The 10,797-nt window shown below is 37.0% G+C and overlaps 1 protein-coding gene across 4 annotated transcripts in view; it reads left to right on the forward strand.

The window, feature by feature from the left end:
• Positions 1–10,797, forward strand: part of CLNS1A (chloride nucleotide-sensitive channel 1A) — a 34,517-nt gene that overhangs the window by 8,436 nt on the left and 15,284 nt on the right. For 2 of the 4 annotated variants that reach the window (XR_009597818.1, XM_004019434.6), the window contains exons 3-6: positions 3,451–3,552; positions 4,874–4,981; positions 6,078–6,251; positions 9,299–9,388. Coding sequence is in view for 2 of the 4 variants with exons in the window: in XM_004019434.6 (XP_004019483.2) it covers positions 3,451–3,552; positions 4,874–4,981; positions 6,078–6,251; positions 9,299–9,366 (452 nt within the window). In the remaining 2 variants the exon portion in view is untranslated. The remainder of the gene's footprint in view (positions 1–3,450; positions 3,553–4,873; positions 4,982–6,077; positions 6,252–9,298; positions 9,389–10,797) is intronic. The other 2 variants (XR_009597819.1, XM_012101712.5) reach the window with 1 other exon arrangement.

Raw genomic sequence — 10,797 nt, forward strand, 5'->3', positions numbered from 1 at the left:
TCAGGGCTATGGTTTTTCCAGTGATCGTGTATGTATGTGAGAGTTGGACTGTGAAGAAAGCCGAGTGCCGAAGAACTGATGCTTTTGAACTGTGATGTTGGAGAAGACTCTTGAGAGTCCCTTGGACTGCAAGAAGATCCAACCAGTCCATTCTGAAGGAGATCGGTCCTGGGTGTTCTTTGGAAGAACTGATGCTAAAGCTGAAGCTCCAGTACTTTGGCCACCTCATGCGAAGAGTTGACTCGTTGGAAAAGACTCTGATGCTGGGAGGGATTGAGGGCAGGAGGAGAAGGGGATGACAGAGGATGAGATGGCTGGATGGCATCACTGACTCGATGGACGTGAGTTTGAGTGAATTCCGGGAGATGGTGATAGACAGGGAGGCGGTGATAGGGAGGCCTGGCGTGCTGCAATTCATGGGGTCGCAGAGTCAGACACGACTGAGCAACTGAACTGAACTGAACTGAAGGAAAAGTAAAAAACTGTTGACCTTGTGTTGTAGTGAGACTTCCAGATGAGGTGGCCTTGGACACAAAGTTCACTTCCCATCTAAGTATCTGCAACTATGATTTTATAACCAAGAGTTTATATGCCATGTTTAGTTGAAAGCTTTCATTCATTCATTCATATATAGACATGAAATTTTATTTATTTCTATTTATTTTTATTATTTATTTATTTATTTGGCCACACTACAAGGCTTGTAGGATCTTAGTTGCTCGGCCAGGGATGGAATGCAAGGTCCTGGCAGTGAGAGCCTGAGTCCTAACCACTGGACTGCCAGGGAATCCACCCTCCCTGTGCCACCCCTCCAACCCCCGCCCTTTCTTTTGCCATTCATTTGTAGATGTGAAATTTTAGAGATATCTTGTTAGTCAGTTTTAAATTCTGGTGTGACACGCTCATAAGTAGTGTAGAGCATTGGCATTGGACAAAGGTGTATGTCAGAAAATAGAGAGGTAGGGTTTGAATAAAGCTAGCTAAAAGGAAAAGCACACTGAATAAGAAAACTATGTCATTAACTTGGTAGGCAAGTCATTTTCATCTCTCTGAGCTTCCATTTTATCCAGAATAATTAGGGCATTATAGTAATTTTTGGTTTTTAAACCTGGCTGCACACTAGAAACACCTTGGAAACTTGTTAAAAATACAAATTTTGGGAGTCCCAAACCTGGGTAATAAGGATTCAGTAGGTTTGGGGTAGGTATTTTAAGCATTTATTCTATATGATTATCTTCTTGAGATAGATGGAATTAAAACTCTTACTAAAATAAGTAAAACTTTTCTGTCTTACTAGGGAATAGTTTTTTTCCATCACCTTTATTTTAATACTTCTCCATTTCTGTTTATCTGGAACTGCACTTTTATAAGTTGCACAGATGTGGATCCTGTTTTTCTAGCCTTTGGTCCTCTTGTCCTGATTCTTCAAGCCCCATATATATATATATTTTTTTTTTTTTTTTTTCCCCCTGTTTGGCTTACCTCCATTAACCACTAAAGTAGACCATCAGCTTATTGTTGAGAACATTAGATTATTTTTTAAATAACTAAAAAAATACGTTCCCATTCCTAAAATTTTAGAAACGTTTAAGGAGACAGACTATGGTGGTCACTACTGTGATCTAGTACTAGATGATTAATGTTTGTCATAGTGGTGTTTTTTTCCTAATTGTAAAAATGCTATATTACATTTCTCTTTATTGCCTTTAGATAGATACCTATAGATATATAAAAGAAGATGTTAATAGTGGTTTATTTCTAGGGAGAGGACTGGAGGGGTAGGGACTTTTTACTTTGAATCCATCTTGACTCTTTCCATTATTTTTGTACCAGCTTCAATTTATGGTTTGAAAAGTGATGTCCAGTCAGTTATAGAACAATAGTTACAGTATGATACCATTTTTTAAAATGCATTGAAAAAGTTTGGTAGTACCATAATGTATTCAACTACTAAGAAGTTTTTAGAACTGTCCAGTATTTTTGTATTTTACTATTTTACAGAAGACATTTCTTTTATGTAACAATTTAATAACATCAGAAACAGGACAGAAAAGTTCTATTATATCTGTTACTTAAAGTTGCTAATAGTAGCCATTTAAAATTTTGTGTTTTTCGCTTATCTGTATTTTTTCATTATTCAGTGAACTTGCGTGACTTATAAAAATAAAAGTTAAAAAATATAGCGGGTACCCCTTATTAAAAAGCTCTTAACATATATTGTCAGCTTGCTTTCCAGAAAGTATATACTTTGAATGCCTTTCTACTTTATCTCCATCTATACGGAGAATTAACATTTTTTCAAAATGGCAACTGTAATATGCTAAACAGAAGTTGTATTTTTAAGATGATTTGTTGAACATGTTTTGGTGGTTTGGGGGTCTGTTTTATTCACCTTTTTAAAAAAACATTATGAAATAATTCATATGTTGAAAAGTTCAGAATAATTTAAAAAAATTTTATTATGTAATATCCAATGTGAATTCTAACATTTTTTCATAATTAGTCTAAAAGAAATAAAATTATATTAATACTATGGAAATTTGTTTTTATATCCCTCCCCATTTCATTCCTAATTCTGTCTCCAGAGTTTTTCTTAAAGATGATGCGTGTCCTTCCTGTCTATGCTTTCAGATTTTTACTGAGTATATATATACACCCTTAAGCAATATAATGGTTCTCTTTTGCGTTTAAAACTTTAATGCAAATGCTATTATATATATTCTCCAATGAGCTCTTTTACTCAATTATGTTTTAAAATTCCTTCATTTTGATACATATAAATCACATTCATTTTCAGATATTATCTACTGAACATAATACAATCAAGCTACAATACGTCTATTTCCTTTTTTTAATTAACATTTATTTCTTATATTTTCTATAGTACATAAAGTACTTCAGGGAACATTCATGTACTTAGATGAGTTGCTGGGTAATAGGATATATACATCAGGAGTGATTTTAGCAGTTTCCATTTTGACCAACAGGATGTGCTAGTTCTCTTTATTGAACATTTGTAGCTTTTTCTTGCCAATAGACTTTATTAATTTATCTTTTGAGTCAGTTAATTTTTATGGGCCTTAGATTTCTTATCTGTAAGTTGTTGATGATGAATCACAGTGGTTTACAGACTGCTGCTGAACCCATTGTTTCATGGTGGAATAAACAGACATGACAGTGGAACTCTAATTGTTAGAGGTCTGACTCTCTGGGTTTCCTCACCCCCTACCATGATGTTGGGGCTTGGTATCCCTAGAACTTCAAGTACAGTGTGACTAGACCAGAGAGACTATCCAGAGTCTTTTTTTAGCTCTAAAATAATGTTTTATAATTGGGAGTAAAAAAAATGTAATATTTAGATGTATTGTTAAACATCCTTTAAGAAATACTTTTAAGATTTTATTTTTAAACATAAACATCATTAAAAAACTTTTTTTATACCGTTTCTAGAAGAATCAAAAGAATTGGTTGCTGATGAAGAGGAGGAAGATAGTGATGATGACATTGAACCTATTGCTGAGTTTAGATTTGTGCCTAGTGATAAATCAGCATGTGAGTATCCTGTAGAACATTTGATTTTTTCCCCTTTTAAGTACCAAGCATTCTTTCTATCCCCTGCCCCCGTCTCACACACACACACACCTTCATCCTCATTTGTTGTTATGGTTTCTTGTTTTAGTCGCTAAGTTGTATCTGAATCTTTTGTGACCCCATGGACTGTAGCCTACCAGGCTCATCTGTCCATGGGATTTCCCAGGTAAGAATACTGGAGTGGGTTGCCATTTCCTTCTCCAGAGTATCTTGCCAATCTGGGGATCGAACCCATGTCTCCTGCACTGGCAGATGGATTCTTCACCACTGAGCCACCAGGGAAGCCCTCACTCTCATTACCTCTGTTCTGTTGCTTTTTCTTCATTTTAGCATCTGTAGTATCATTGAGGACCAGATGCCTATTAATATAAACATTGTGAATGAAGTGAGTATAGTAGATACCATGTCACTGGTGTGTTTTGTGAATGGAGGGACCTGTTATTTATGGACTTGGTGCTGTTGACTGTGAATCTCACTGAATAGAGGACAGAGGGCTCATGGCAGTTCTGAAGTGGATGATGCCAGGACAACTGGACAGAGCGCTGCCTTGAGGGCCTTCACCCTGATGCCAGCAGTCTGACCAGGACTCTGATGCTTTTTCTTGGAAAATCCAAGGCATGAAGAGATTTCAGTAATATTTCAAAAAGAGGTCTTATTATTAATATTTTGTGGCTTGTCCATTGCTGTCAAGATTGATTTTCCTTGAAATTTGGCATATTTTGTAAATACTGTGACCCTAGTATACCTCTTCAGAGAAGGCAATGGCACCCCAACTCCAGTACTGTTGCCTGGAAAATCCCATGGGCGGAGGAGCCTGGTGAGCTGCAGTCCATGGGGTCACTACGAGTCGGACACGACTGAGTGACTTCGCCTTCACTTTTCACTTTCATGCACTGGAGAAGGAAATGGCAACCCACTCCAGTGTTCTTGCCTGGAGAATCCCACAGATGGGGGAGCCTGGTGGGCTGCCGTCTATGGGGTCACACAGAGTCGGACACGGCTGAAGCAACTTAGCAGCAGCAGCAGCAGCAATATACCTCTTAGAGAAGGAAATGGCAACCCACTCCAGTATTCCTGCCTGGAGAATCCCATGGACAGAGGAGTCTGACAGGCTACAGTCCTTGGGGTCGCAAGAGTTGGACACAACTTAGCAACTAAATCACCACCAATATACCTCTTGTCTACTCATTAAATTTATTTGCCCTGATGGTTGTCTTATTTGATTTTTATTGTACATTAATCAGAAAAAAAATAATGAGAAATTTTAAATTTACTTGTTCAGTGGAGGCAATGTTCACTGCAATGTGTGAGTGCCAGGCTTTGCATCCAGATCCTGAGGATGAAGATTCAGATGATTACGATGGAGACGAATATGATGTGGAAGCCCATGGTTAGTGAAGTGGATTTTTTTGAGTGTTTCTGTATGTATTTAAAACGTTTATGTATGTGTGTTTCATTTTAAACATGTATAGAGTATGGGATTATAATTCTTTTATATCTCTTAAGTATCCATGTAACTTAGTTTTTAATAAAAGTGAGTGGCACAATTCATGTCTCAGCCAAGTTAGAAAATGTTAAAAAAATCAGGCGTCCCAAGCTTGAGGGCAAAACATAGAAATACGTTTTCTTCCCCCCTCTGGGGGAAGAAAATAGAAATAAACGGAAGGAAAGACTGATAAGATAGTGGGTAGTTGGGAGAATCGTTTTAAGTTGATGAAGTTGCTCCCAGAAAACAAGCCTTCTCTCTCCACTGCTTGGAATCTGTATCATCTACATCTTTAATGTATTCCATCAACCACCTCATTGCCAAGGTGATGTCTTTTTCCCAGAACCATACTTCATTTATCTAAGATTATCTCCCTTTACCTCCCCAGAGCAAAATATAGTCACTAGCTTTGTATGGAGTCTTGTTACTTGAGGTGTCTGCTGATTTCTTCTCTTTTCTCATGGATACCAGTTTGGCTCCCTAAAGCTGTTGCCTCCATATGTACCACCTCCTGGCCTGAGACAGACTCATTTCTGGGATTCTGCTTTATATACATCTAAATACATTCTCATCTTTGCTGAAGTTTCAGGGTAATTTAATTTTTAAATCCTGTTTGTATTTTCCAGAATTTCTGGTTTTTTTAAAGCAGGATGCATTTTAATCAGGAAAAAACACTCATGTAAAATTCCTACTTTGGGATAAAACTCTGTAATCTTAGGAGCACCCTCTTTTCCTTCTAGTCCCTGGACATTTGCTTCTTTGGGAATTGCTATATACTTGCTTGTTAACTCTTAGAATCCCTTCTCATCTTAGAGAGTAAAGACATTTTCTGTTTATCTTTGTCTTCAGTAGATGGCTGATGTGTGTATGTTGAATAAATGTTGCGTGTTTTCCTTGAAGCCTTTTTTCACTGTACCTTATCTTCGGTAGATGCATTATTGATTGTCTTTTTTTCCCCCTAATTGTTCTATAATGGCTTAAAAGCTTTTAATTTATTTAGAACAAGGGCAGGGGGACATCCCTACATTTTATACCTATGAAGAAGGATTATCCCATTTAACAGCAGAAGGCCAAGCCACACTGGAGAGATTGGAAGGAATGCTTTCTCAGTCTGTGAGCAGCCAGTATAACATGGCTGGAGTCCGGACAGAAGATTCAATAAGAGATTATGAAGGTGAGTACTCAGAATTAATTCTTGATAGTGTAGGAAGCAAATGCAGAATTACGTAGAATACGAACTATATGTAAGTTTTTTAAAACTTTTTTTTCCCTGACTTACAAAAATCTGTAGGTTTTGTATTCTTTTGATTCCACCTTTATCATTTATTCCCCCTAGTCTAATACTGAGTGCTATGGATTTTTCCTTTAAATGACTTTTCAGATCTCCTTGCTATAACTACTGCTATGCTCCAAACATAGGTCCTTTTTTCCTCACACTGGATTTATAGTAGGAAATTTTTTGCTTCACATCATTCTTTCCTCCACCTCACTGTGCCTTATTTATCTTCTGAGAACACTCTGTGTCACCGATATTCACCATATAAGTTCTCTCGGACTCTGGAGAGACACCTCTGTCTTTGCACCACTTGTCTCCAGTCTTGTTCCTACTACCCTCAAGAAAACATTTAGGTAGTGTTCCTATGTGTCAAATCCTGATGGAAGCACGTTATATGTATTTACACATTTAATTCTTCCAAGAACCCTCTGGTAGATGATGTTGTTTAGCCGCTTTAGTCGTGTCTGACTCTGCGACCCCATGGACTGTAGCCCGCTGGTCTCCTCAGTCCATGGGATTTCAGGCAAGAATACTGGAGTGGGTTGCCATTTCCTTCTCCACAGTAGATGCTGTTACGATCCCCATTTTATAGATGAAGAAACTAAGGCACAGAAAGGTCACATACCTAGCTTGCAGTCAAATAGCTAATAAGCGGTAAGGGTATTAAATAAGCTAATGTGTAAAAACAATCTGCCAGATACTGTTACGAGCATTTCTTGCATCCTCTATGTATTCAGTTCGGTATTTTGTGTTGTTACAGAATCTTAACACTTCTAATTTTTAGTGATGCAGAATGTTCTTAAAGAGGGTTTCCATAGTTTTTCTTTTATTGATATTTAAGTTTCTCTCAGAATGTTGTGATCATTATCTCCATGCACATAGCTTTCTGACCTGAGGGTCCTGAAGTTCTGGGATATTTAATTTGGAATTAGGCTTGGATCATGTTACTGTTGGTTGTGTCTCCTCTCCATTTTAAGCCCTACATGGTAAGCCTCTAACATAGGCTTTAGGGTTAGGTGACTCGGGTGATCTCTAGTGCTGTACCAAAATCTTAGCTGGAAGAATTCAAGATACTCCTTTTTTTTATTATAGTGATTAGCTGAAGAGTACCCTTGGACATTAAAAAACCTTTCATCACTGAAGGCTTTTTGTTGTTTTTAATTATAGAGCTTTTTATTTAATGCTTTATAGCAACTGACTTTAAGGTCACAAACACTTGTTGCTAAAGTGAGATAATTGGACTTGTATTCCTAAGCCTCACTGACGTATTGAGTTGCCTATACATAAAACTTCTTCAGCTTAAACCATTCTCTGTCTTCTTAAATTCTGGGAACCCACATCACTCTTTTTTCCACTTATTAAATTTGACCTGTGCAATTTCTTTTTTTAAATTTATTTTTAAAATAATATATTCACGGTATTTAACATGATATTCTGATAAATCCATAGTGAAATTTCTGCTGGTGGCATTTCAGTGCTTCATGTGTTTGTTTATGTAAGAGGTGTTTGTTGAGCTACTGTGGCAGGTAGAGAGAATACAGGAGTGCCTAAGGAAGATGCAGTTAATATCTATCAATGGCATTCTAGTGGAGAGAAAATGAAATTAACTAGTTAGGTAGTTACAGTACATTGTGATACAACATTGAGATAAAGGGGAAGCTTGAGGAACTATGGAATCAGAGGCTGGACAGTCAGGGAGAGATTCAAACCTCATGGAGTAAGTGACATTTAAGCCAAAGTCTGAAGATAAATAAAAATGAACCAAGTGAAGAGGGATTACATACAGTTTGGGGAGAGAGGCAGGTCAGGGAGTCAGTCATGTGTGAAGGATCAAGAGACCATTCAGCTTTGTGGAACTGAAAGTTCATTGTATCTGGAATTCTTGAGTGTGATGGGTAGCTATTATGGCAACAGATAAAGGTGGAATAGTGAACTGGACTGTATAGTAAAGGAACTTGAAAGCTGTGTTAAAGAATTTCAACCTGTGTTTAAGTCAGTGGGAAGCCATTGAAGAATTTTAGTTTGATTAGTGTTTTAGAAGATGACTCTGGCTGTGATACAAAAAATTAATTGCAGAGGGAAATACTAGAGGAAAGAAAAGAAACCCTGTTAAGTAGCTTATGATTTAAATTAGATGAGAGATAGTGGCCTGGGGAGTGGCAGTAATGTCAAAAGACTGAACAAATTTGAGAGGTATTTAAGAGAGAGAAGCAGCAGAAGTTAGAGATATGGTAGGGGTTTCTGGGTTGGGCAAGTAAGAAGTATCCTTCTGGAAAGGGATGTATTTTCTATGTGGAAAGGTGAGTTAATTTTATATAAGTGTTTCATTTGTATGTCCTGCTGAATGTCCAGGTGGTGGGGTGCCAATGGGCTGTGGGCAGAAGCCAGTTTGTGGTGGGCTAAAGAGTTGAGCGTGAGTGGGAGGTATAGAAGTGGCGAAAGCAGCTTTAGACAGCTCTTTCCAGAGGGCTTTTTTTGGTTGTTGGTTCTCCCCCATCTTTTTTTTTTTCAATGAGATTAAAAAAACAGAGATAAGTAAGAATCTCACTTTACTTATTTATTTCAGTCTTTTCTACTGAATTATGTTGTAAACTTAGTACTTCATGCTTTAGAAAAAGAAGTTGCACAGAGAAGCATCTAGCACAGCTCTGTGAAGAGTGAAAAATGGATGCTTGCTGCATTTGAAAGTCCCTGCCTGGAGTTCTTGCAGTGCTGAGATTGAGAGTTGCAAAGTGAAAGTTAAATACACAGACTAATTTTAACTTGGCCTAAATCCCCAGGTGGCATTTTTCTTAAGACTGTTCCTTGGCAGTTTTAATTGTCAAGAGAAAGAAATAGCAACTCTTACCAGCAGAGGGCGCTAGCTTCCTTCTGGTTGAAATCTAAGCTGACTTCACTATCGGAAGTGCTTAGTAGACTTGCTCAGTGGCTAATTTTTTCTTCAGATGGGATGGAGGTAGATACTACACCAACAGTTGCTGGACAGTTTGAGGATGCAGATGTTGATCACTGAAAATGATGGATGCTGCTTTAGGGTGAGTATTTTCTCACTGAACATGAAAATCATGTGAAACAATTGATTTTTATTTTCAGATTTGAGGAGAACTCTAACAAATTAGCAGCTGTGGGGAAATGTTTTTTAATCCATTTATGAAATTACTTGAAACTATGTAGTTTTTGCCCCTAAGAAATCAAGATCTGCCAGCATGGTAATGTTCAGGTTAACATTTACTGAGCACTTACTAGCTGCCAAGCACTTTGCTAGCCATTTGAGAGTACATGGAAGGATAAGACGCTGATCTTCAGTGAGTCAAGAGGACATTACCCTTTGCTCAAAAGCAGAGATCTGCCTGGTTGACTCTTGTGGGAGCAGCAGAACTTGAGGTCATGTCCTGCTTTGCTCTTGAGTTAACTTTTCCTTCCCGCTTATGATGTTTGAAACCTTAGCATCTCATCAAAAACACAAAACAGAGATTTGCTGCAATAATTCACAAAGCAGATTATTGCCTTTGTGAATATAACATCTTATAGTAACCATGAATTGTGCTAATGGATCTCAGCTTTCCTCTCAGCTGCTGCCAGTGGAACTATTAGAAAATAACCTTCAAAGTTCTGTAATTTATGTCTCTTTATTTACTTCTGTCATTGGTAGCCATATCATCTAAAATCAGCAGTGTCTCCTCTACAGTTAGCTTAAAGTATGTGTTAACATTGTTGGAGCTCTGTTAATGTTAATTTTCAGATTTCACAGTTCCGGATATCAGTATTTCACTATTGAAATAATACTTTATGGGAAATCTTTCAGTACCAATATGTCTTCTTCCCTTATTGCTGAGATTCTTATTATCACATTCTTCAGAGTATATGGATTTTTTTCAGTAATTTTTACTAAAACTGGAAAACAGATTTTTTGATCTGGCTTTAACATATTTCTTCTTGAAAAGGGACTATTCAAAGAATACCAACTTCTCTATTAATAAGATGGAGAAACGTATTTGGTATGTCACTAATGGTTACACAAATGGAATGTTGGAGCATTTTTCTGGTGAGAATTCTTAGGATTCTTTGTAGTACAATTTTTATGATGAAATAACTGTAAAATAGCCACAACTTTCTAATGAACTGATAATTTGTTCTATGTTCATTTTGTGCTATAGCTGGAGCAAAGAGATTTTTATTCATAAAGTTTATGCAAGTTCTTCATCTGGATAATGAATTAATTATCCTGCATTAATCTTAATTAATGAATTAATTTTAATTCCAAACAATGTCTGTAAATTTTTAATCATTTAAAATTACATTTATCTTTGAGGAGAGAATAAGAAATAATTTGAGTATATAGGCAGGTATTAAAAATTTCAATATAATGAAACTAGGACCTCTTGATGCATAAGATAGAGTTGGGGGGAGGCACATGAGTGCTGGAATCATAGCTCCACCACAT

Source organism: Ovis aries, chromosome 21, assembly GCF_016772045.2.
Source record: "Ovis aries strain OAR_USU_Benz2616 breed Rambouillet chromosome 21, ARS-UI_Ramb_v3.0, whole genome shotgun sequence".
In the NCBI taxonomy this organism is placed as follows: Eukaryota; Metazoa; Chordata; class Mammalia; order Artiodactyla; family Bovidae; genus Ovis; species Ovis aries.